General features: G+C 42.7%; 1 protein-coding gene across 1 annotated transcript in view; it reads right to left on the bottom strand.

Annotated features, from left to right (window-relative positions):
- Positions 1-27,281, bottom strand: part of LOC147703288 (uncharacterized) — a 321,000-nt gene that overhangs the window by 262,161 nt on the left and 31,558 nt on the right. The window contains exons 4-5 of the mRNA XM_086928906.1: positions 25,969-26,028; positions 13,308-13,358 (exon numbers count right to left, since the gene is read on the bottom strand). Of these exons, the coding sequence (XP_086785032.1) occupies positions 13,308-13,358; positions 25,969-26,028 (111 nt within the window). The remainder of the gene's footprint in view (positions 1-13,307; positions 13,359-25,968; positions 26,029-27,281) is intronic.

The following is a 27,281-nucleotide window of genomic DNA, read 5'->3' as shown; positions in this document are numbered from 1 at the left end:
CACACTGGTATGTATAATCCGCGAGTGAAGGAACCCGGGATTGGTGAAGCCACCAAGCATGATTGTCTTTGCCTTCTTTTCCTCCTCACGGGGCGGCTGAAGGTGGTCACCCTACTGTGCCAGGCCCTCCCTGCAAGGGAACGAGTTAGACCTTTGCTGAGCTCCGGATGCATTGACACCGGGATCTTGGGACACTGCTGACTGATCGGGCAATGAAGGGGGTGTTCTCGCTTCAGACTTATTCATTTTTTGTTTTTTGCATCAGGCCTACCTTACCCACTAGTGCATACACACTTCCTGTGGGTTCCTCAGTGTGCCCGCAGTGTGCTACTGAGGATACTGGATTTCTGCATATGGTGCAGACTTGCCCCTACTTATCGTCATATTGAATGTTGGTTCTTCAGGTGGTTTATAGGGCCACAGATTGGGAATTTGCATTTAGTCCTCAGCTGTTCCTCCTGGGTCTTCACACTCGTGCTGCAGGCTGGTAGGTCAAGGATACGTTTCTAGACCTGGCCTCAATTCTTGCTCGTAGGCAGATAACAATGAACTGGTAAAAGTGATGAGCATTTCAGGGACATGCAGAGACTCCTTTCACTGAACCTAAAAATCAAAACACAATTGGCTTGGATATATATAGATACCCTTGTCCAAACCATGCCTTAAGCCCTCAATCACCCTAGACCTCTACTGCCCCTCCCGCTCACACTTTCTACTTGTTCTCAGCAGGTAAAAATGTCAGCATTTTTCTTCCTGAATTGGGGAAAATGCACACAGAGAAGACTCTAGTATTATTAAGTCCATGCAGATATTTCATATTCCAGGGAGAAAACTTTCAATTGCGGGAATTTGGCATCAGGATAACGGACCCAATCTGAGATTCAGGTCCCCCAATAATCCACAACAAATGTTGGCACACTCATTATAAGGACCTTAGTGTACAATTTACACATTTTACATACAAACATGATTCCAACAGTGTAACACAGACACCTGCACACACACTTGCGGCAACATTGCATGAACGATTACATGTCTTAAAATGTATGTGGCATGTTACTGTGCCATACTAACTGCAGGATCTCAGTTTGTAAAAAGGGAACCAATTTCAAGCACCCTTAATTGTCTGTGACTTCGAGTTTGGCGAAGGGGTTACCCCTTCACAGTGTGACGGATATCCCATCAACCTTGTTCTATGTGTCACAAGACATAATGCGCTTGTAATAAAGCAGATGGGATATTTTTCATGTTTGTGATAGAGTAAATCGTCAGCCAAATTCAAAGTCAGGCCCTCATCCGATTTACCACAAGCTATACTAATTTCTTTGTTGGCATATCAAGGACTATTTGTCTGTGACAACATACTCTCGCACCGCTAATCTATATGAAGGATCGCTGAGCATTGTTGCCTTTGACTCTTGGGCCCTTATTATGATTGGCCACAAAATGCTGATGGGGCCCTTATCTACAGTTTCTGTACGCATCAAAATAATGATATCTGTGGGAACTGGAAATGTCTCTTTCTTTCAAAGCTGCCAAATCCTCTGGGTGAAAGATTGTAGCAAAATGTGCAATTACCCAGAAAATGGGACAGGAATAATAGATTTAACAGTAATTCCTCTATTCTTAGTGGATCCTCAGAGTCCAGCTCTTAATTGGCATGATTTCTAAGACTAAGAAGGAGGAGCGTCGCCCCACTGCTATTTTAGTAGTGCATAAAATTAAAATTAAATGATAAAACATGACAATACCATTTTATTTTTCTATAAGCCACTCAGAGTTGGGGCAGGGCTCTGTAATGCCAAAGCAGAATGAAGAGTTTTTTGCACTCCTCTGAATACACATGGTGGTTTGGCCGGCCCTTAGCATGTTCTTCAATGGGCTGTGTCGCACAGCCCAGTGGAGAAAATGCCCAGCCTCCCAGACACTGCCTGAGTGGCCAAACAGGCTGCTCATACCAACCACTACACTGCTCATGCAACATCGTGATTGGCTGGGAGAGCCCGGAAGTCTGGGAGTTTCTGGTGCGTGCAGCAGGTCTGAAGATGACGGAGGAGAGAAGTGCAGCGGCGTGGCGGAGAAGGTACATATATTTATTTGTTTTTTTATCCTTTCCTCTCACAGCACGACCCCCGTTTTGAGGCAGCCGCCACTGTCATCACTAACATTGTTTATCACTTATATCTGTCTGGGAGTATGGGTCAAAAGGGAAGGGATTCCAAATATTCTTCAACCCTCCCCACCCCAATTTCTCAAATCCATACTGTGAATACTTTTACAAGTTAGTAACACCTAACTAACTAGAATAGTATGTTTGGCTATCATGTATTTAATTGCATTTTTAAAAGAGGTAATATAACTTAACTGCAATGTTTAAATAAGTTCAGCCATACTTAAACATTGGCAATTTAATAGAATACATGTGAAAAATGTCTGGGGTGGGGGCACTGATTTTTTTTTAACAACGGAGGGGCATGGATTAACAAGTTTGAAGACCACTGTTCTAATCCCTGCACAGGGGGCTGAATTAATCAGCACGTGTTTTATCAGGGCCTAAGTATGAACACCTTAGTGACAAGTTATCTGGGTCAAGGGGCGTGGTTCACAGCTTCTCACTTCGATACCCTTCCAAACTTTTCACACTGTAGTAACAGATCTTAAGAAAGGTATACTGGTAGGGCCCAAATGCACATCCATAGAAGTTACTCAACTTACTGGATGTAGTGCAAGTACCCTGTTCTGAAAGTCCACCTCTAAAATATTGCATCAGTGCTGTTTCATGGGGCTCACAGAAGTTCACATCAAAACACAGTGAGATACAGTAGATATATCATCTGCATCTCCCAGCCAACGTCTAGCTGCAAAAATGTATAACTCCAAAACAATCTGCACTAAAGGTCCAGACAACAACTGTACAACCACCTAATAGTACAAGAACCAGAAAAAACTGAATAGGTGATCCAAACGTAAAAGCTGCAAATCATGTATTGCAAGTGAGCAAAAATATTAAACTTTCTCATGGGATCACATTTCCAGTCTATGAATGGAAAACTCTCAATTATCAATTAAAAACAAGATATATATTGCCAAAGAAAATCATACTAGGCTAGGTTGTACAGCTTCCAGTGATTTGAGTGGCAAACAGGTAGCTTGTGCAAGGAACATACTTCTCCACTCGATCCACTTGTCACAGTCTTTGCTTCTATGTATCCTATAGATTAATGTACCTTGACAGCTCAGCCACATACAATGGTGGTCTGTCATTTGTCAACGCTGCCAACATAAGTGACATGATTTCAGGAGATGCATAATTGAAGGAGATGGAGGACAATGGCAATTTGAAACCATTTTTATAGTAAGAAGAACCTATGCAGTGACATGATCAGGGAGTAGATTAGATTCTGCAGTACTGTCACCCATGAGCAAGAGATTTTTAGAAGTTATTATTTGAGTTCCACTCTATGATCATCACACACGTTTTGTCTCTAAAGAAAAGATCCACTCTAGTGGCAATTAAGCTGTCCCTATACCTAACTTGCAAGTCTATTGCCAATTTTTATATTATGATATACAGTGGAAAATAGGCAGGCACCTGCAGTGACAACTATAGCTCTATTACTTTCACCTGATCAAACTTAAAGGGCAAATCGGAACCCCGAGATGCTTTAGCTCTAACTTTTCTATTGAACATGATATTTTATTACTTCAAGAAACTTGGTGATTTCCTAGTCATCTTTTTTACATCAACAATAAATTCTTCAAAAAGGGGTGGTGTTCATTGGTGTCTGTCAATGTATATTGCATACCATTGTAATCTTGATGCTTTCAAGATTAAATTAGACATGTGCTTAATTCTGCTCCGCAATATAGAAAACTGGAGTCTAGAGCTGCAAAGTACAAGCATCATCTTGGTAAATGGTAAATTTTTGTTGGAATGAAAAAAGGTCCTCTGCATGGCTCAAGAGAGGTTGCATCCCTGCCTTAAGTTTACGCAAGTATGAAGTAATATCTTTGCTCCCTACCTCTGTATACACACCAATCACGTTTGTGTACTGTGCCTTATTTTGAAAAAGGAGTGAGACCCATAATGAGGCTCTATGGTCAGAGAGGCACGCCAAGTGCATCCTTCTTTTGCGAAGATAGCTACTGCCTCGTCACAAGGCTTTAGAGACCAGAAAGTAGTGGCAGCAAACCCGATTTAAGTCAACATGGCAGGCCTTGCCTGACACCTGCTAGAGTGAGATTTTCAGCATTACCAATGCCTTAAACTGTCTACCAGCCCCATGAAACCGTATACCTTTGCCAAAACATGGCGAACATGGAAGATGCGTTTGTGTATTGATTGATGGTGGTAGATGTATGTGGAGAACATGTTGTGCCTGTGATCATGGGCACACTTGCATTCAATTTGTGTGATATAAAATACAAGTGGTACTTATGATGGAGAATTTGGGAGAGGTCAGACAGCAAGTGTGAATTAAAGAACTCTACACAGACATTCCAGAAAGTAGTATACTGGGTCAGATTTTGTGTGTCTATGAGAGGAAACAGAAGATCCCTTTGAAGCTAAGAAGTTTCCCCTACCTGTTGTAAACAAATCTAGGACCCTAGTGTAACTTTACCCGAATCATGCCCTTATATAGGTATACATTATCCAATCCTTATATAGGCATAGAAATCATTACCATATTTAGACTGAGCATATGCAGCCCAAATACAGCATGGCTACTTACACTAAGTTCCAACAATCAACAACGATTTCTTAGAGAAACCCGCCTTCAGCAGTTAGGGACATCCCTCTGCCTGAATACTAATTTATCTAGGAAATCTTGGAGTTTTCAAAGAACTGAGTCTTTGATGATGTTATTAAGTCCAATCACACTTCAAACTCGGGACCTTCAAAGTATAAATATGCCTAGATTTGCCCAGACAAACACACAGTGGTTTGGAGCAGATCGACTAACTACTTGCCCGACACCCTGCAGCAGCAAGTACCGAAGGAAGCGACCCTCCAGCTGACGCACTGAGAGACGCTGTCTTTTCTCCAGCCGAGAAATTAAGCTCCAGTGTTTCCAGCCTACTCTTGCGCGTTGCTGGGAAATCGAGTCCTAAGAGAGAGATACAAGACCTCCTTCATTCTAAACCAAGGTACGGAGCTGATTAGACCCTTAGAGAATTCTTGAATAGATTCTTGGCAGAAAAGGTACTAAACTAAAGCTACTCCTCACTTACTTCTTCCCTTGTGCTAGGCTTAGGTCAGGTACACTGGGGTAGGCGTATTTTAGAAGCACCAGTTGAGTACTTTTAACCATTATTTTATCACTGTATGTATTGTATATGTTTTAAGCAATTTATGGCTTAGAAACCATATCATGCTTTTACAGTACTACTTTATAATACTGTTCGTATTATATACTCTGTACTTTATAACCAGTATTACGATTGTAGCAGTACATTTCTTATGCTTGAGAAAGAAGACTGTTCAATAAATGCTTTTTATTGAAAATGCCCGTCTCTCTATTTTCTCAGCACCTCTAGTGAAACGAAGCATGCACGATTGACTAAGTAAAATAGCTATCTATTGTTTCCGCGACTCTAGATATTGATTTCCTATTCTTGGGAAACAAAGTTGTCATGTTTATGCGGTTGTCAGAAACTAATCCCTTCTTGATTATTCAAGAAAGTTTCTAGTGACCTCCGAGCTAGCTGGCACTCACAATTAAGTTTAATATATACGATAGAGACCTAGTCAACTTCAGACCTACGTCTAAACTATAGTATATGTTATTCCAATGCGCAGAGCCTATTGGGAATACAGGAACCACACTACATACCCTTTTGTCCTCTGGAAAGCTGATCATTCACATGTTAAGAGGTAGTTGAATTGAAAGAGTTCATACCTTTTGTGTTCTAATAATGCAGTTCTCCTTCCTCATAGCACCTTAGTCCTCCTCATCATTATGCTTAAACGTTGGACAACAACCATGGCTGGATCAAGGCTGGATCAGTCTACTTTGAAAAATCAAGAGTGCGGAACTGCCCATAGCCAATACAAGAACAGATATGATGGAATACACAATCTCACAGTGGCGAATGGGAGAATTTTAAGTCTCCAGGATTAATGTGCCAACATCCTACTTTCCTTTCCAGGTTTGGGATGGGTATTCGAAAAAGATCAGGGAGTCTGCTCGGAGTCTGCTTCCTTGGATGGTGGTGCTTTTGCTCTAGGAATATTCTGCTTTGAAGGAGGGTTCACCCAATGTAGTGCGCATCGCTTAGATTTAAGGGACTCCTGTTCCTCTGTGCTGAGGTGGAGGTCAGAAACCCCCAGAAGAGTCTTCAGCACAACACATCGACTCCCAGAATTAAAGGGAGGAGGGAAACTCACAGGAGCGAGTTCTGCGGCCAAGATCCTTCAGCCAACAAGCAGAAGGCTACTAAAAAAAGTTGACTTGCATCCTCAGTTGAGCAGCGACCAATAACTCACCGGAATCATCATGACATTGCATGCTCAGGCAAGAAAAAAACACCACTGAAATCTGGGGTGAGCACAAAGCATATTTGGGTGGTGGGCTGTGTTTGGCTTGAGCAGAACCCAAGCCACAAGGCCACCAGCACTGCAAGTAACATGACTGGGCTGCAGTGGTCTCTTCACGGGTGCTGGTGATGCTGGTAATTGCCTGTCGCAGGCACCAGGATTTACCATGAACCTTGTAGTCTTTTGTAGAATTTTATATTGATTTTATATTATATTTTATATCATCGTATTAAATATCCTATATTTCTCTCTTGGTGTCAGCCATTTATGTGTGCAGTGGTCATAACTTTAAGCTACTAATAACCTTTTGACTCAGAAAGGGGGAATCCACAGACACATCCCTTGACCATACATTTTCTCCTGAGAGCAGAAAAGGACCACCATTCTACTTGAGAAGCATTTAGTAAAACAATCTACATCAATAAAGTAGAGGATCCACGAGAGGCAAAAGAGTTAGATTCTCTCAGTGCCTAGAGTTCATGGTAGAAAGTGTTTTTGATAAATTGGCATATTGGCATCAGAAATGCAATGACCAGAGTGTAAGGAATTAAAGATAGACAGCTGCAATGACAAGACTCTCCCACTCCAGCAGTAAAAGATGCATCAGTCAGCAGCATTGATCAGTTGCTGGGACCTATAGTTTTTCTATTTGTGCTTGCATCTGAGAGACATCAGTATGATACTGGTGTCTGCCAATGGTGCGAGAGGGGAGACAGAGGATACCTGAGGGATAGAGACTGCAATGTCGGTGAGAGACTTTTATTGTATTTAATGTTTGGAAGGCAAGGATGATTGTTCATTCAACCGTCTAGAGCATGGAAAGAGAGGATAATTCCAGTCGTGGTTTGTAATTAGAGATTCGTCACACCATCCCCATGGAAATAAGACAGTGCATGAGGCGCCTGAAACTTTGCAACTGGTGTGCATGGCATGAACCAACAATATAAATAGAACGGGAATCACGGATAAGGTTGTGAGCCTCCTCTGTTCCTTGGTCGAGCCCCACCAGTGCCCCTGGTTGTCCAACCCAATACTTATCTTGTCCTTATCGAGAAGTATGGAAGGAAAGGGAGGACATTGACAACCAAAGCTCTTCAGACTGAGATAAAGAATACGAGAACTGAATTCTGGTAATGCCAACACCATAAAGAGATGTAAGGAGACTGTAAACAAGAAGAAACTGAAGAAATAAAGTAACTATTTGGGTGGTAGGACACTGGAACAAATATTGTAGGAATATCATTTTGTCTGAGACGATGGCTGAAGTGTACATTTTCAACAGTAGTGACGAAAACTCGAAGAATGGAACCTTGAAAAGAGGACAGTCATTTTGTGAAGCTGCTTGGACTCAGGTTAGCCAAAAAGGCCAGGTACCAAATGTCATATGACGTTTTTTCATACAACTCCATTAGTTCAATCAATTTGTGCACACCCCATGTAATTTGTCTGTGCTTGGCATTTTGCTTTTTCTCATGCCTCCTAGATTTGGCTTAGTGTAAACGTTCTGTGGTTATCAAATATTTACACTTAAAAGGCCCCCTGTGGAATCTGCCAAAATCACTGAATAATCTTTCGTTGCATCCAGGAAATCAGCTTTGACAAATCCAATGTGTCTGATTTTAATGTGTTAATGCTTGCAAAGAGCAAGGGTGCATGCTTGTGTTGCATTAAATAGCACATTACAAAGAGTCCTATTGGCTTTACTAGTGCTGGTTTAGTTTCTATTTTCTACACTAGCTCAAAGCAGACCCGTACTACCCCAGCAAATGTATTCTGATTGAAATGATATAATCATTCGTAGCTCACACTACCAAATATGGGTGTCCATCATGAGAATGGCTCCGGATGTGAGTAATCCACATGAGAGATATGCTACATGACAAGAATTCAAAATTGCATGATGATTTATTCAACATGCTGTTCCTCATTTACAGTTGGAAGCTCACAGCCCAGTCAGGCTTTGGTCATTTTTAGGTCTCGCTGGCGTTGCAGCGCGAAGCGCTGCCGCCAACGAGACTTATAGTCACCGCGTTTGCCTCCAAGGGAGACAGACCTGGAGACAGACCTGTGCACGAGCCGATTGTAGTATGGGCACGAGCTGATTCAGGTCTGTGAACGCGCTTCACAGTGGAACAGCTTGTGCACCGCAAGTAACAATTATCACAGCATGAGACCCCACTTATCACAGCATGTCAACAGGCCCCCAGGCTGCTGGAGCACTCAACTATAATTAGTGCGCAGTTGAGTGCTCCAGCAGCGTGGGGCGCCTCTCTGCATGGTGTGATAATTATCACTTTGGGGCCTCATGCTGTGATAATTCTCACTTTCTGAGCGCAATACAGCGAGCTCGCTACACTCACTCGGCTCAGTTCTTCTCTCACCCGCACTATTTACACGTTAATGAGGACTCCTCTTGATGAACTATATTCGATGGCAGTCCCTATCCTGCGCCCTCCCTCATTTTGCTCTCTTTATCATACCGTGTCTCCAGTCCCTAGTAAGCACTAGTTGAATTTACTGATGAGGCAGACTGGCCCGGCATGAAAAGTACAGGTAGCAGATGCGGAGGAAATAGGAACAAGGAAGCAGAATCTACACCCCTAGGAAATGTAGGCAGGCCTCGCAGTACAGTAGCAAAGCTTCCAGGCAACAGAGAGTTGGTAAATACTGATTACGTTGCTGAAACAGCATCGAAACGCAAGTCTACATTTTTCATACAGCTTTCTTTCTTTAATTTCCAAAATACAGCTACAAAATAAACGTTAGACCCCTTTAGGATCCCTACATTCCGCCAACGGTAATGTAGTGCATGCGACTGGAACATGGTGCAAATGATTAGCACTAACACCCCCCTGCAGTGCTTCTCCATCTGTACGTCACTGCACCATAGTGCGCTGTCAAAACTAGTTTTTTGATTGCCATTGGTGATGATGCTTCCAGTATTAGCCTCGTAAGTGAGCCGGTTTCACCCATTTGCACTGGAGAACACAATCTTATTTTACTACAACCTACTGTGAGCTCTATAGCACAAGTATTTTTATTTTCTCCAGGACAACATGATACAAACATTAGATGACCAAAAACACTGCCAGATGTGCAGCAGTGAATTCTTAATAAGTAAGGAAAGAAACAATTCTGACATGAATTGCATCAATACCTGTTAAGGAATTAACACATTTCCTATTCCTATAAGTACACACAACACCCCAGCTGCTTTTGATCCGGAATAAACTTAAAATCTGTAGTGTGAGCAAACAGGCCACTGATCTGTTTACACTTTGTTGGAAGCACATACTTTAAGACGTTTTCAATGTATGGTAATGTGAAGATATATTCTCGCATTTTCTTGGTAAATTAAGGACATGTAATGAATAAGTCATCTTAGAAAAAGGACCTCCTTAACTCTTTCTACTCCCCTCTCTCTACACCCCCTCTCTCTCTCTCTACACCCCCTCTCTCTCTACACCCCCTCTCTCTACACCCCCTCTCTCTACACCTCCTCTCTCTCTACACCCCCCTCTCTCTCTACACCCCCCTCTCTCTACACCCCCCTCTCTCTACACACCCCTCTCCACAACCCTCTCTCTACACACCTCGTTCTCTACACACTCCTCTCTCTCTACATCGCTCTCTCTCTACAACCCTCTCTCTACACCCCCCTCGCTCTCTACACCCCCATCGCTCTCTGCACCCCCTCTCTCTCTCTACACCCCCCTCTCTCTACACCCCCTCTCTCTACACCCCCCTCTCTCTACACCCCCCTCTCTCTACACCCCTCCTCTCTCTACACCCCCTCTCTCTCTACACCCCATCTCTCTACACCCTCTCTCTCTCTACACCCCCTCTCTCTCTGACCCCCTCTCTTTACACCCCTCTCTCTCTACACCCCTCCCTCTCTACACCCCTCCCTCTCTACACCCCTCCCTCTCTACATCCCCTCCCTCTATACACCCCCTCCCTCTCTACAACCCCTCTCTCTCTACACCCCTCCCTCTCTACACCCCTCCCTCTCTACACCCCCTCCCTCTCTACACCCCCTCCCTCTCCACACCCCTCTCTCTCCACACCCCTCCCTCTCCACACCCCTCCCTATCCACTCCCCTCCCTCTCCACACCCCTCCCTCTCCACACCCCTCCCTCTCTACACTCCCCTCCCTCTCTACACTCCCCTCCCTCTCTACACTCCCCTCCCTCTCTACACTCCCCTCTCTCTACACTCCCCTCTCTCTACACTCCCCTTTCTCTCTACACTCCCCTCTCTCTCTACACTCCCCTCTCTCTCTACACTCCCCTCTCTCTCTACACTCCCCTCTCTCTCTACACTCCCCTCGCTCTCTCTACATACACTCCCCTCGCTCTCTCTACATACACTCCCCCCACTCTCTCTACATACACTCCCCTCGCTCTCTCTACATACACTCCCCTCTCTCTCTCTACATACACTCCCATCGCTCTCACTCCATCGCTCTCACTCCATCGCCTTCACGCCATGGCCCTCACTCCATTGCCCTCACTCCATCGCCCTCACTCCGCGGCCCCACAACATCACTCGGGGGCACCACAACATCACTGGGGGGCACCACAACATCACTCGGGGGCACCACAACATCACTGAACGCCACAGCATCACTGGTTGCCACCACAACATAAATCTGTGCAACCATTCAACAACAACTGGTTCAAATATGTTCTCTCAATGTTTCAAGCTTTATTACAAATGTCACAAAAAGATGTTAATATTTCACTTCTGTTCTTGGATTTTCGTCACAATAAAATACACTCAACATAATCTTCACAAAAGTTATTTACAAAAGTTTAAGCTATTGCCATTATAAATGACAATAACTTTTATTTAAGTATTCAGTATTTAGAAAAAAAAGCCATTGCTATTTAATATATCAATACATCTAAGTCACATAAACACAACACATATTGCATTACAAATGCTACAGGTGTCACATTTGCATAAGTTAAAACTATTGGAATTGTAAAAGACAAAGCTATTAATTTTGCTATTTTCAAAACCAACGCATAAATACAAAATGTGTCATTTACAATACCAAAAGCTCAAACTTTCCTAATGCGAGACCTATTGCATTGCAAATGCTTGTTTGTAGATGCAGACAGAGCAGTGAGATAAAGCTGTGCTCCCCCTCTGTTTGTGGGCACTAGATTTGCTGCTACTTCAGACAACAAATCAATTCCTATTTATTATTTTAGAATGGACCAATCAGCTGCACATTGTTACAACGGGCAGTGCCTCTGCTACAAGACTGCTGAGTCAGTCGTGTGATTTCTAGTGACACTGAAACACACAAATCACTCAGCATGTGAAATATGTGAGATTGTTGGTAATAAATCCTTGGATGCTACTTATCTATTGCACCACATTGGATGTGAAAGTCATGGAATAAATTTCCTTCCTTCCTAGGAAACTGAGGCAAAATGCTAATTCCTTCACACATAGGGGCTTATTTATGGGGAATTGGCTTAGCGCAGCAGCGCTATCATATGCCAATGTGAAAGGGCAGTAACGCACCATATTTAAGCAAGCAAGTTCCTGTCCTTTCCTCCTGTGCTGGCCCACAATGTGCTGCCTAGCGCTGTCACAGGCAACCATGCAACATGGTGCAAGCGTGTCTGCATTGCATTCAGGATTCGTTTTTTGTGCAGGAAGAGGACCTTACTGAACAAAAACAATCCCAGGAGGCATTTTCTCTTTCTGCCGCACACAAGGAAAGAGGAAAAATGAAGAGAAATAAAAATATATCTCCTTGCTACGCCTGCTCTTGGGGAGGTGTAAGTTGTTGCCATTTCTCCAGGTTTACGTGATTAAGTAAATCTGGGACAGCGTCAAACCCCATGGGTGTTGCGTGGGAAAACCTACTGCAATACCCAGGGAACTCCTCCCTGGTGCAGAGAATGGCAACTCAGCGACTTTAGCTGCGGTCTACAAAGTGGCTTTGCGTGGCCTCATAGATATAGTCGAGAGGGTTGCGCCACTGGAGTGTTACAAAAGTGATGCTCTGGCAGCGCAAGCCTCTCATGGATAAGCCCCATAGTTTGGACCTCTGTGACAGCGGAGCGGAGAGAAGAGCAGCAATGTGGAAAACCAAGCTGTTCAACTGTCATTTGGTTTGTTGAAACAAATCACTCGTGGGTAAACATATATCTCACAATTTAGAAGCATTTTATAATGGACAATCACGTAGAATTCTAAATAGGTCGGTACATACAACTTATCTACAAGGGATCTGGAGTGACGATAGACAGCAACAGCATGTGGACAGAGAAGGGATATCACAGGGATTAATGCTAAACATGACCTTCTCTAAAAGAAATATAAACACATACAAGGCTTTCTGCAACCATCTTTCCATCCCCAAAACTGGCAATTACCCAAAAACATTTTGAGAATCATTTGTATAAAAGTAAGTGACCTCTTTAGAACACATATTAATTTCCTATATTGTTGTGAGTTTTTCCCAAATGTGAATATGTGAAAATGTGAAAACACAGAACAGGTGGACACCCTGAGAGAGGCTGGGAGGCGTGGGGAGTAAAGAAAGTAAAATACCACCATCCTTCCCATATTACTCTCAGGCCTTCTGTCTTTTAATGGGAGTCTGGGAGCATTGCTATATAAGGCACTGTTCAATTTCTCCCACTCAAATGGACTGGCTAGACAAGCAGCTGTATTAAAAGAGACGAGGTAATTAAATCATACAATGGTTGTAGTTTATTTTCAATAAGACATAAGTGTACTTACAAACTCTGCGTCTGTGCCAAGAATGTCATCCAATGCACAGCCAAGGCGCTTCTAGAAAACAATTTGAAAGCAATATTTACAATAAAAGCAAGGATCACTTGAGTATTAATGAGTGCCATTAATAGCAATGGTAGATAACTCGTTGGAAGCTTAGAACATGATCCCTGGGATGCGACACACAAAATGCTCACTAACAACCGTTTAGTTTGCACAGGTGAGCATGTAGCGCATCATCTAATAATAGTCATCATTCCATTGTGCTAGAAAACAAGTCAACGCTATAAGAAAAACGAATAATGACACTTAAAAAAGGTAAAAGACTTGCCAGACGTATGCCTAAAGAATGGGCATTGTAAACAAACAGCCAATAACAAAGGAATGAATACCAAAATAGTGCATCAGCCGACTAACATTGTCAGAAAATAAAATGTGTCATCTCAGTCAGAAAATGTAACATATAATAACCGGGTTGCAATATCATAAATAGAAACGGAGTGCATGGGGATATTGCTTAGATACAGAAAAAAATGGCTGCAGCTAAATTCTATGAGGTTCTATTCGCAATAAAGAAAAACCAAAGGAAATGATGGACGGAGCGTTGACAATACAAGCATTCACCCCCAGTCAACTGATCTGGGTTTAATCCATCACCGTTCTTTAGCCCACTCTGCCACCCCAGTTCAGACATGGCCATATGCAAATCAGTCTGACCCTGTGCCTCATGGGATTCGCAATAGCCATCTTTTTTCAAGACACAGATACGCTGTAACCAGAAAAGAGGTGTAGATTCAGGTGTAAGAACTCTGAAGGGATTATGAAAGTTGTTCAATGGGCATTGTAGATGGCATTTATGGAGATGTCCCCGAACTTACATTCCCAAATCAGGTGGAACACATCTGCCATTTGTTGTTGCACCTAGAATTTTCTTTTGTCTGAAATGCATGTTTAACGTTTACATTATATGAAATTGGACATAAGGCACATTTTCTTTAGCAATGTGGGGATTATTTTCTTTCTTAACACTTAAAGGAAATTAATTCATTTCATGATTTCCCACAAATGCAGCTCGTTCCCACAAACATTCAACATGTTTGTTAAAAGCCAATCTTCAGACAGTTGATTGATGTACATTGCTGCTGAGTAGTTTATTAAATGTATAGACCTCTCTTGCGCTACTTTTTGCAGCAACTTAGTGATTTTGATATCTGTTTTGCTGTTGGTAGCATTTTGAAGTGCATTTTAGCAAAGAGAAGGAGTATGTTGTTTTAATTTTAATGCATTTTTATCACTTTCTGTATGGAATGCATCGGTATTGCTGTTAAAATGTTTACCTGATTTGCTAACTCCTTTATAGGACCGATTATTATTTGTATTTTTTTTATAATAATTGCTGCTATTGATGGCTGCAGTTGTCTCTCTTTGTTGCACTATTAGATAATATTTGCTGCTGTTTATGAACCTAAGTGTTTTGCACTGTCACTTTAGTTCATATCTGATAAATTTGCTGCTACTTACGAAACCAGGTGTTTTGCACTGCCACTTTAGTTTCGAGAAAAAGTACTGTATTTGTGAGCTGTTGTATTCTTTTTAAATGGAAAACGAGTTTGTATTTGCTGTGACAAGATTGATTTTATATGATGTTTATATTTATGTGTATCTATTATGTCCTGTCTTTGGAAGGACGAATAAAGAAAGAATTGAATTGTATAGATCATGAATTGTCATGCAGTTTATATTCTACTATGTACTGAAAAGGCCATTAACAAAAGAATCAAGCACTCTGTGCTTCAAAACATATCATCGCTATGCACAGTGTAACTCTTTCTGGCCTTTCATTTATTAAACACTTGCTCAGCTATGCATATTACAGGCCATTTTCTGATTATAAGGAATCTGATGATCCACCTTACAAGTGATAACTATTAATTTTTTCAATCAAGCCTATCATTCTATTAGACAAAATCAGATCATTGAGCCAATTTATAGAAGACACAATCATAAAAAAGGTAGAAAATTGATCATTAATGATTTGTCATCGAAAAAAGTGGTTCTGATATGTAACAATTTTTTGAAATGTTTTTTTGCAGAGTTTTATATAGCGCGAACTTGACCTGAAGGTATCAGAGCGCTTTACATGAGCACCAGTTGCTTTAAACAAGGACACATTCATTTTTTAATAAAGGAGATTATGTGATTTGCCCATAATCCCAGAATCACAGGATGTTGAGGGTCATTGCTGAGACTCTAGCCCACTTTCCCAGATTTGAGATTGACGCCATACCCGTTAAGCCACATCCTTTCCCCAGTGTATAATGGATGAATAAGTAATGCTGAAGAATGTGTCTCTAGTGCATCTCCCTTGGAAGTAGATTTGAAAAGCCAGGCGCATCTTTAAAAGAGAAATAGTGGAAGGAGATGAAAGGAATTACTTAATAGTATTTTTTAAATCATTCTTCTTAAAAATCTTTAAAGTAACCAATCTTGTTAATGTTAACATTCAAAAAACACATTGTCATGAAGCCACATCAGTTAAATATCATAGTAATAATATCATATAATATAAATATGTTGTCATAAATGTTATTTAGAAAAATATCACCCATTGGTATTAATGCTCGAAAGTATTCACCCAATGGGATGGTATTTCTGTAAGTGCTATTTAAAGCACACCATTTAAGTCAGGCAATATTTCTTTAAGCAGTACTCTGACATAAAAGTACTCAGAGGCATAATTGTTTTTTGTTTGTGTGATATAAAGCCCCCAGAATAATAATGTTTGCCTCCATAGGGAAAACGACAAGCAAACGTTGATGGAAGGAATGCTGCAGTTAATTGCAGCCAGGGCTGAATTCCACTAGATTGTTTTTTGCTTACTATTCCACTAGACAGCGACCCAGCCATATGCAAATCAGTCTTGATCCTACTCCAATAGGAACTGCACAGCCCAAAATACTAGGCCACGTCTCCTCCACATATGAACACAGCAACCACATACTAGGTTCAGCCTGCTTAGACCTCAACAGTGATGTGTGGTTGGAGTCTTCTGGCACACTGAGAATGGGACCCTTTTCTGGGCATAAATGTGTCACTTTAGCATGAACAGCAAAAACTGATGTCCTCCATAATTGTTCCTGCTCAGATAGGGCCTAGACTGGAAGTTCAGGCTGGACTGTTTTTATTTGCGCGGGGTCAACACTGATTTATATATGGTTGATTCTTGCCTGAGATTGTATGATGCAAACAAAACAGGTGATGGACAGAATGTGGATCAATGTCACACATTCACCCCAGTCCAAAGATCTGGGCCCAAATCCATCGTTTTTTTGCACTCCACACCACCCTGGGTTAGACAATGGCGATATGCAAATCAGCTCTGACCCTGTGCCCCATGGGAACAGTCCAGTCCGAACTACAAAAGCCATGTCCTTCCCAGAACGGAATCAAGCATCCGAGGACCGGACCGGTTTCGAGGTAACACCTCTCATCAGCCCGGCTAGCTTGACTCCAGTAGTGTGGAGTGCCTGGGACCCACATCTGAGCATCCCCAGCACACTTATGGCGGCAATTGCAAACAAAACAGGTGATGGACAGAATGTGGATCAATGTCACACATTCACCCCAGTCCAAAGATCTGGGCCCAAATCCATCGTTTTTTTGCACTCCACACCACCCTGGGTTAGACAATGGCGATATGCAAATCAGCTCTGACCCTGTGCCCCATGGGAACAGTCCAGTCCGAACTACAAAAGCCATGTCCTTCCCAGAACGGAATCAAGCATCCGAGGACCGGACCGGTTTCGAGGTAACACCTCTCATCAGCCCGGCTAGCTTGACTCCAGTGGTGTGGAGTGCCTGGGACCCACGTCTGAGCATCCCCAGCACACTTATGGCGGCAATTGCAAACAAAACAGGTGATGGACAGAATGTGGATCAATGTCACACATTCACCCCAGTCCAAAGATCTGGGCCCAAATCCATCGTTTGGACTGTTCCCATGAGGCACAGGGTCAGAGCTGATTTGCATAAAGCCATTATCTGACCCAGGGTGGTGTGGAGTGCAAAAAACGATGGATTTAGGCCCAGATCCTTGTACTGGGGTGTACTGGGGTGAATGTAAGACATTGATCTACATTCTGTCCATCAAATTGTTTTTTGTAATTTTCTCCCTGAGTGTACTGGGGTAGCTCAGACGTGGGTCCCAGAGCCTTCACACCACTGGAGTCAAGCTAGCCGGGCTGATGAGAGGTGTTACCTCGAAACCGGTCCGGTCCTCGGATGCTTGATTCCGGTCTGGGAAAGATATGGCTGTTGTAGTTCGGACTGGACTGTTCCCATGGGGCACAGGGTCAGAGCTGATTTGCATAAAGCCATTATCTGACCCAGGGTGGTGTGGAGTGCAAAAAACGATGGATTTAGGCCCAGATCCTTGTACTGGGGTGAATGTAAGACATTGATCTACATTCTGTCCATCAAATTGTTTTTTGTAATTTTCTCCCTGAGTGTACTGGGGTAGCTCAGACGTGGGTCCCAGAGCCTTCACACCACTGGAGTCAAGCTAGCCGGGCTGATGAGAGGTGTTACCTCGAAACAGGTCCGGTCCTCGGATGCTTGATTCCGGTCTGGGAAAGATATGGCTGTTGTAGTTCGGACCGGACTGTTCCCATGGGGCACATTGTCAGAGCTGATTTGCATAGAATAGAATAGAAGGTGATTTATAGAGCGCATGGCTGCCCGGGAGCGTCCCAGCGCTAACTGAAATCCAGAGGGAGGGTCAGGCGGGGTTATGAAGAGATCAGGGGAACAGCCATGTCTTCAAGGATTTACGAAAGGACATGAGATTAGGTTGGGCCCGGAGGTCCGGTGGGAGAGTATTCCACATCTTAGACGCCTGATATGAGAACTGCCGACCTCCAGAGCGGGTTCTCTTGATCCTGGGTATTTGGGTCAGATGGGTGTTGGTTGAGCGAAGAGTTCTGTTAGTCGTGTAGGGAGTCACGAGATCTTTAAGGACAGGGGGGGCTTTTCCGTGCAGGATTTTATGGGTAAGGCACATGGCTTTGAATTGGACCCTTTGCTCCACCGGGAGCCAGTGGAGTTCTTTGAGTGCAGGTTTAGCAGAGCAGCGTTTCTTTGTGCCTGTGAGGATCCTGGCAGCCGCATTTTGCACCACCTGGAGCCTAGATATTACTTACATAAAGCCATTATCTGACCCAGGGTGGTGTGGAGTGCAAAAAACGATGGATTTAGGCCCAGATCCTTGTACTGGGGTGAATGTAAGACATTGATCTACATTCTGTCCATCAAATTGTTTTTTGTAATTTTCTCCCTGAGTGTACTGGGGTAGCTCAGAAATGGGTCCCAGAGCCTCCACACCACTGGAGTCAAGCTAGCCGGGCTGATGAGAGGTGTTACCTCGAAACCGGTCCGGTCCTCGGATGCTTGATTCCGGTCTGGGAAAGATATGGCTGTTGTAGTTCGGACTGGACTGTTCCCATGGGGCACAGGGTCAGAGCTGATTTGCATAAAGCCATTATCTGACCCAGGGTGGTGTGGAGTGCAAAAAACGATGGATTTAGGCCCAGATCCTTGTACTGGGGTGAATGTAAGACATTGATCTACATTCTGTCCATCAAATTGTTTTTTGTAATTTTCTCCCTGAGATTGTTTGATGGCACACTAAAGTATACAAAAAAGTGATAGACGCAGTGCTCAAATTAATGTCAGCAATTATTCGGGGTACATCCTAACCCATCGTTATTTTGCATACTATAACACCTGAGTTTGGAGCCAGCCATATGCAAATCAGTCTCGACCCTACTCCAGTGGGAGCAGTCCAGCTCGAACTGCCAGGCCAGGTTCTCTCGGAACCAGAATTCAATCAACCCAGGACCGTTTTTGCCCTAGTTAAGGCTCAACAGCTAGATATAGTTTTTTGTACGCTTTGGTGTGCCACCCTAAGTGGGAAGGTGTGCCCACCCAGATGTGAGCACCAAGCATACTCTGCCAATGGAACCAAGCTGAACCTTTCTGATGGGTGTTTGCAAACTCAAAGGCTCCCAATTGTAACAATCTCTGGATTGTGTGAGTACTGGATGGTATAGAGGGACCCCCCCAGCCCTTCCAGTTAATAACTTCATGGCTTCTCTCTTGTGCCCCAAAGGAGTACCTTTCTATGGGCTTTATAGTGGAATGGGCACATCAATCATTGACCGATATGACCGAAGTTACTCCCACAAGCCAGTTCAAAGTCTGCCTCCTTAACTGAAGAATTGTGATGCCATTCTCCAAGCGGGCATGAAAACTGAGGTGCCACCCTCTGACTCCAACCTCATTACCATCTTTCCAGACTAAACTCTCAGGCAACAGCACAAACCCTTCTCCGAAGTCAAACAAAAACTCAAAGCAATTAAGTTTATCTACATGTCGCTTTTCCCATCGTATCCCAAGGTCCTGCACAACATTAAAGCATGATTCTGTGATGTAACTTATGGGGCATTGGACTGATTGCAGGTAGGCAAATCCATGCGCACCCTCTTCTGTCTAGAGAAGATCGTTTTTGTGACAGCCTACCGTGACAGATGGGCTGCCTTGGTAGACGTTGCTCCCGCCAGGAGAAATATTGAATAGGAGAAAATGTGGCACGAGACAAAGATCCACACAACCCTGAAGAGCACTGTAATGACATCCCAGGCCAGACCATGGAAAATGCTTATTCTAACTGACAGTGTTCCTCCTGTGTATACATTTACCTGTTGATGGACTGGGTTCACATCTGACCGCAGATGGTAGAGGAGCTAGGTGCATGTGTCGGGACGTGTGCACATGTGGTGCATATTCCTTATTTAAGCAGCGGGTCTTGAGCTGTGCTATCCCCACATCACAAGTGTAGCCCACATCTGAACTAGAGCCAAAGTGCTAAGCCATGGGTTCAGCTTACAGTTCTAGTCCTAACAATTTAATGGGCAACAGTTGCTTCTTGAGTAGAAGTGTGGGGAGGGGGAAGTTAATTTAAGAGGGGACAATATTCCCATACCTCAATGTCGGCTTCCCTCTGTGACATGTTGGTATCCAATTTTACCTAGTGACGCAAGCATAAGACACAGCCCACTTCAGTACATTCAAAATTCTTTACTGGAATGTGAATGGCCTTAATGACAAGATTAAGAGGAGTACTGTCATACATTTTGTCAGAAGGCATTCCCTGATCATCCTCTTCCTCAAAGAGACTGACCTAAAAGTGACCACGTGGGTATTCCTCTGTAGATAGGTTATGACAGGGTATTTCATTCTGGATTCATGTCCTGCTCTCAATGGGTTGCCATACTCTTCCATATAAACTGCTCAATTATAGTTCAACAATCAAAAGAGGATCCTCTAGGCAGATATGTAGCAAACATTGGTCCTTGATCTATGTGTACTCCCCACCCTCCTCATTAGGCATCACTTTGCACACTATCACTGATCTCATGGCCAAATTACCACCTGAGAAACTAGTAATAGGTGGAGATTTCAATGCTGTTATGAACAAGCAGAGAGATGTATCATGCATAGGACCTAAAAAGACCTACCATCCAACATGATTCTCAGATTGGAGGTCTACTTTAGGTTTGGTTGATTTTGGCATGCAAGGGGGGATATGTAGAGTGGATACACTTATTGATCAACAGCACACCACTATGTTTCCCACCTCAACTACTTCGTCCTACCACAAGAGTTCTCATTAGATGTCTCTAAAATATTCATGCTCCTCAGAGGAATCTCAGACCATTCACCACTCCTACTGTAAGTACAAAGCCTCAAATGCAGACACAATTATTGGTGGAATTTTATCCTGTGGTGGCTTATGTCTGACGACATAGTCGCCTTGCTGCATGAAGACCTAGAAGAATCATTTTTGCTTAACCTCAAATCAGTTGGCTCAACAGTGACACTGTAGGAGGCTGTTACAACTGTCATCTACGGGTTTCTAATGTCACTCGTCAAGGCTGAATGCTGAAAACACAAGGCTAACATCATGGCCCTTGAGTTAGAGGTGCTGAGCCTGAAGCTAGAGGTTTTCAAATCAATATCCTCCCTCTACTTCTACAGCTTGAGATATTGAGGGATCAACCGAGGACTGTAGCAATAGATACTGCCAAGCAAGTGTAGCTGGCTTCCCAAAGCTGCATATATGAGTTTGGCAACAAGTTTTATTAATTGCATCATAGGTTGGCAGCTGGCACCCTACTACCTGAAGCGGTTGCCAATAATGTGATTACAGATTCATAGGGTATCCCGGACGCACGTGCAGCTTACTATCAAGCCTTGTTAGCCCCGGTCACACAACCGCATAATGAACTTATAACCCCACCATTGCAGATTTCCATCTACTCTCACTATCATGAGCAGACAGAGAAGCCCTAGACTCGCCCATGTTGCTAAAAGAGATTCTCAACTGCAAGGCAGCGACTTCTGCCTTAGAATCAGGAAAAAACCTGGGCTACAACGTATTCCCAGTAGAACTGTTTTTTCAAGTATGTGCCTCTGATGAGCCCCCATTTTCATCATTATTTGCAGAATCAACACAGAAAGGCTGTTTCCCCAGCGACAGGCAGATGACAATATCATGGACCTACATAAATCAGTAAAGCCTTCAGATCTTTGCTCATAATTCTTCCAATTTCCCTCATCAATGTAGAGACAAGGTTTTATGCCAAAATCCAGGAGAATAGAATAATAAAAGTCATCACCTCCTTAATTAATTGGGATTGCAATGGCTTTAGGTGGGTCAGGTGGGCCCTTTTGTTCCAAGTCTTGGAGAAAATGACTCTCGGTCCCCGCTCCCTCGTCTACCTCTACATACCAAAATCCAGGACACGAGTGGGAATACTATTTAACAAATGCCTATCCAATTCATTTGAGATCAAAAGGGGTACGAGAAAGGGATTCCCACTGTTCCTCTCCCCTTAACCACCGTGATTGAGACTCTGGCCAAATTGCTAAGAAGAGACATACAAAATAGGGCATTGAGTGGTGCAACCTCCCGGAAAACTGCATCTCTCTCTCTATACAGATGGTATGCTGCCTTTATCCTGTCCCAGCAACAAGGAGGCTTGTACAGATATTAATAGTATATGAATAAGCAGCGGGACTGAGAGTAAAGAGGGACAAGTCCCTTTGAGTACTGATTGCGGGCACGATAGTAGAGGTGCCATGGCAACCAAAGCTTCAACTCAGAACAGACCATTTTAAATACCTATGGATTCATGTTGCCTGATCGCCTCAGCAGACCTGGCATCTTAATATCCCTTTACTCATGGAGCAGCTCAATAAGTACCTGTACAGATGGTGGACACTCCATTAATTATGGGCAGAATAGCACTCATAAAATTATAGCACTTTCTAAGCTCTTATATACTCTGCAAAACTTCCCACAGACTGTCCTGAGATCCCTCTTTAATACCGTACATGCCATAGTTAGGAAACTTCTATAGATGGGCATGCAACCACGAATATCGGTGAAATGCAGGCAATCCACATTTGAGGAAGGCCTTGCAATGGCAGACATCCAGCTGTTCTTTCAGGCTGCACACCTTACAACTGTTAAAGATTGGATATTTGGAGATAGGGTAGACTTATGGTATTGACAGGAACTAGATCTGATCTACAACAGGGGTCCACTGCATATATTATTTCAAACTAAAACCCCAACTCGCCTCTTTAGACCTACAACATCAAGGTTGCATGCTTGACATGCAGCCTTAAAGGTGAGTGGATGGCACTGCAAACCACGCAGGAGACTCTTCTCTGGTTGAGCAATTGACTCCCCTACAAAACACTAGCCCTAGCAATTAAAGGCTGAGATAACATCAAGATGTTTACATTGGGAGATGTGTGTAAGGGTGATGCCATGAAACAATACAAGGACTTACATAATGAGTATAGCCTATTAAGGTCCCAGCTTTTTACATTCTCAAATTGCATCACATACTGTACCCCCTCCAGGCGGAACTCCAGTATCTACCTGAATTTAACCTTCTAGAAGCCAAACTGATCTTAGTGCCAATGGGGAAAGGCAGTATATCATAGTTTTATAGATCAGTGAAAACTAGTGCTTAAGACCTTTTGGTCCTTCTAGGGGCACCTTCGGAAACCAAACTAAGAACATTAGACAATGATAAATGAAAAGAAGTCTTGGCAGCTCCATACACCTCGACCATTTCAGCCCAAATCTGGCAAATATGATACTGCCATAGATTATATTATACCCCAGATCAGCTGCTTAAAATGAACCGTGCATACCCACTGGTATGCGACTGCATCAGATCTACAATAGGTACTTTACTACACGTAGCTTGGGAATGCCAGACATAGAACATTATTGGAGATGAATCCAGTATTTCCTATCCACATCACATCACATCACTTGGGCACTCGCTAGGTCTCGCACCCAAAGTGCATTTACAGGGGCTTATTGAGAAGCAAGGGGGGAACTGCACTAGCCTCACCCTTTTATACCTTGGTTACCTAGGGCTAGCTGTACGACATATTGCGACTTGCACATTGCGTCACTTTACTACTCGCAAAATGCAATTTACAACAGTGTCTCAGACACTGTTAGCGATTCCTAATGGGGTTGCAAATTGCCTGCCTCATTAATAAAACACGGTACATTCCATTGCGACTCGCTATTAGGAAGGGAAGCCCCTTTTTAATAAAGAGAGTTGCAAAATAGCATTTTTACATGCCAGGGCCCTTTTTTGCGGTCTCAAACGGGACAATTAACCGTTTGCAACTGCAAAAAAATGGTGGTACATCTGGCCCTTAATCGCTAAGTGCGATATAGCCAAACACTGGAGAACTCCACTCCCCCAAGTTACTAGAATGGAAACAGGGAATGGACAACAGTTGCACACTCGAGAAGGCTGTTTATACAGCCAGATGTTGCCCCTACAAACACAACAAAGTCTGGGGTTCATGACCTCGCACACTTTAGTCTGATGCAAACTTTACACACAATTGTTCTATACCCTAGAGGACTGATGGAGAAAGTCATGATGGGTCCACTGACAACATTAGCTTTCTGCACTGCGAATAAACACTTTAGCACTCAATCTCTTATCGTATTGCACGTTACGATTACAGACGTTTGGATTAACTCATATGTAAATCATACTGTAATAACTTATGTCATCCATATAAGCCATATTTGTTTTACTTGTCCTTCAAGAATTCAAAACAATAAAAATGTTTAAAAGAAAAGAGATCAACAGCTATCTCTACAATCGTGGATGGTGCTTCACTAAAAAGAATGTGTTATGAACTCCTGATCAGAGAGAGTCGAACTCATACATCACTCAGATCTTTGGTGATGAGCAACAACTGATACTGAACCATGTCACAATAGTAGATGAGGGTTTTGCATCCTTTTAATAAAATAATTCTGTAGAACTAGTCAGTCAGAACAAAGTAGTACATTACTGCAACTTATGCCGCTGTAACAAACCTGTCTCACCTTATTGTTTGTTAAATACCCTTCCTGGTACATATTTATCTACTTAGCTTTAGCTATTGAACTCATTGTATTCGTTTGTAAAGTAAATACTAAAATTCCCTATTTGACTTGTTGTACAGTATTTGTGTTAGTAATAAACAAGATTGAAGTGATGCTTGTGATTTGTATAACCATAGGAATTCAAACAGAGAAGCATCCCAGCTCATAATTCTTTTGCATATCATGCCACCTCAGATTGAAATCAGTCATATGCAAATTAGCCTTGACCCTGGTCCTCATGGGAACAGTCCAGCCTGAACTGCCAGGCCAGGTCCTTATCGTAATGGGAAAAAAGCAGCCTAGGAACAGTTTCCTCCTGATAAGAGCTCATCAACCAGACTTGGTTCCAGTAGGAGCGTGCGCATGGGACCCATGTCTGGGCATACTGTTGCCATGTAGGGTGGTACATCATATTCACAAAAGGAGATGGTAGGAATGCTTGCAATTAGTCTAACCACTGGCAATCAATCCGGGTAGCATCCATACCCATTGTTCTTTTGTTCACTGTGCTACCTCAGTTTGGACCCAACCATATGCAAATCAGCATTTACCCTACTCCTCATGGGAACAAGTTTTTGTATACTTCAGCGGGTCACCCTAAGAGGGATGGGTATACCTAGACATGGGTCCCATGCACATTGTTTTACTGGAACCAATCTATTCCTGGCTGATGAGCCCTTATCAGGCTGAAACCTGTCCTAGGTTGCTTGTGTTCCGAATCACGGAGGACCTGGACTGACTGTTCCAATTGGAGCAGGGTCAAGACTGATTTTCATATTGCTGGGTCCAAACTGTTGTGATATTATGTGCAAATAATGATTAAATGGGATAGGGCCAGAGTAATTACCAGTGGCAGAGATTATTTCAAGCATTTTATCCATCACTATTTGCATACTTCAGTCTCAAGAACGAACAGCCCTAAAGTAAAATAATACCACTCTCCTAAATTGATGGATACATTTTCTAAAGCAGCATTTTTTGCCAATGGTTGCTTTATTATAGGCAGCTTATGTTTGTAGGGAAATTGTGTCCTTTTACATTGTAAAGATGGCGCACTAGTAAAAGCTCTAATGATATATCCTGGAGAAGTTTTCCAAAAAGATAGATAAAAGATTTAATATAGCTTACCAATGTTGTGCGTAGGTCTGTGAGAACCTTTTTTAATTCTTCCACATTTATGTCACCATTCTAAAAGAAACAATGAGGAGGATAGATTATTGTAACGAAAAAGGTAATATAAAACAAACTTGGGGTGATTAATGATTGTGTAACTTAATTTGACCTTCAACTCAAGCACCTGCTTTACTTTATCTATTAGAGCTTCCTGTTGAAGCTCTTTGTAGCTATTTTAGAATTGCGCTGGCAGCTTGCCGGCGCCATTCTAAGTGGGGCTGAGGGCAGAAGAGCACAAAAGTGAGACAGAGGGCAGAAGGGGATAAAAAATGAGTGGGGCAGAGGGCAGAAGGGCACAGAAATGAGTGGTACAGAGGGCAGAATGGCATAAAAAACAAGAGGGTGGCAGTGATTAACCAGGCAAAAAAAAACCCCGCGAACACGCAAAGCGCCCCGCGAACACCCGCGAACATGCAAAGTGCCCCGCGAACACCCACGAACACGCAAAAATAAAAAAATCCTCAAATTTGCACTAATTCGCGAATTTTGCAGATTGAGAATTCGCAAATCCGCAAATTCGCGGATCGCGAATTCGCAAAATTCGCCCATGCTTATTCTGAACCCTGCCAAAGTCTAACATTTTCATAGCTGTTGCTCATTAAGGAGTGAGAATAGTAAACCTGAGCATCCAAAGTCCAATACTTTCCTTTCTGTTTCTTAGATTGGATTTTGTTTGAAGTTACATATTTATTCATATGTTTAACTTAAATTTATGTTTACTTTTCTGTATTTTATATACATATATATTATATTTATATATATATCAATTTGTTGTTAAATTGATTACAGTTAGTTTTAATTATTAAAACGATTAAATATATACCTATCTGTTTTTTCGATATTTTGTCCACAGAATTATTGTAGTCAATATTATTGTACTTTACGTGGTAAATATTTAAAATTGATATTTGAGGATTGGCTAAAAATTGTGAAAATATACTATTCAGTTGGAAACTATAAAATATGTGGAACTGAGAAACCTACTGTAAATCCACATAAACTTTGCAGCTGAATGGGATACTTTTATTCACAAAGCTCTGCTGCTGCTAGTTACCCTAACACAAACCCAGATCACCACAGTAACTTTCAGGCAACATATATGAAGCAATGCCAAGTCCTATAAAACAGACTATTTTTCTATTAGATCATCTTAGGATATCGGAAACATATCATAGGTTCCCAGAATGACGTCACAGTAATAGAATACCTAGGGGGATATTCTTAAGCACGTGTGTTAATCATCACAAAATTTGCTTAACGCAACTTTG

Source organism: Lissotriton vulgaris, chromosome 7 (genome assembly GCF_964263255.1).
Source record: "Lissotriton vulgaris chromosome 7, aLisVul1.2, whole genome shotgun sequence".
NCBI classification, from domain to species: Eukaryota; Metazoa; Chordata; class Amphibia; order Caudata; family Salamandridae; genus Lissotriton; species Lissotriton vulgaris.
Note: the sequence above shows the minus strand (reverse complement) of the source record. Positions and strands in the feature narration are given on the sequence as shown.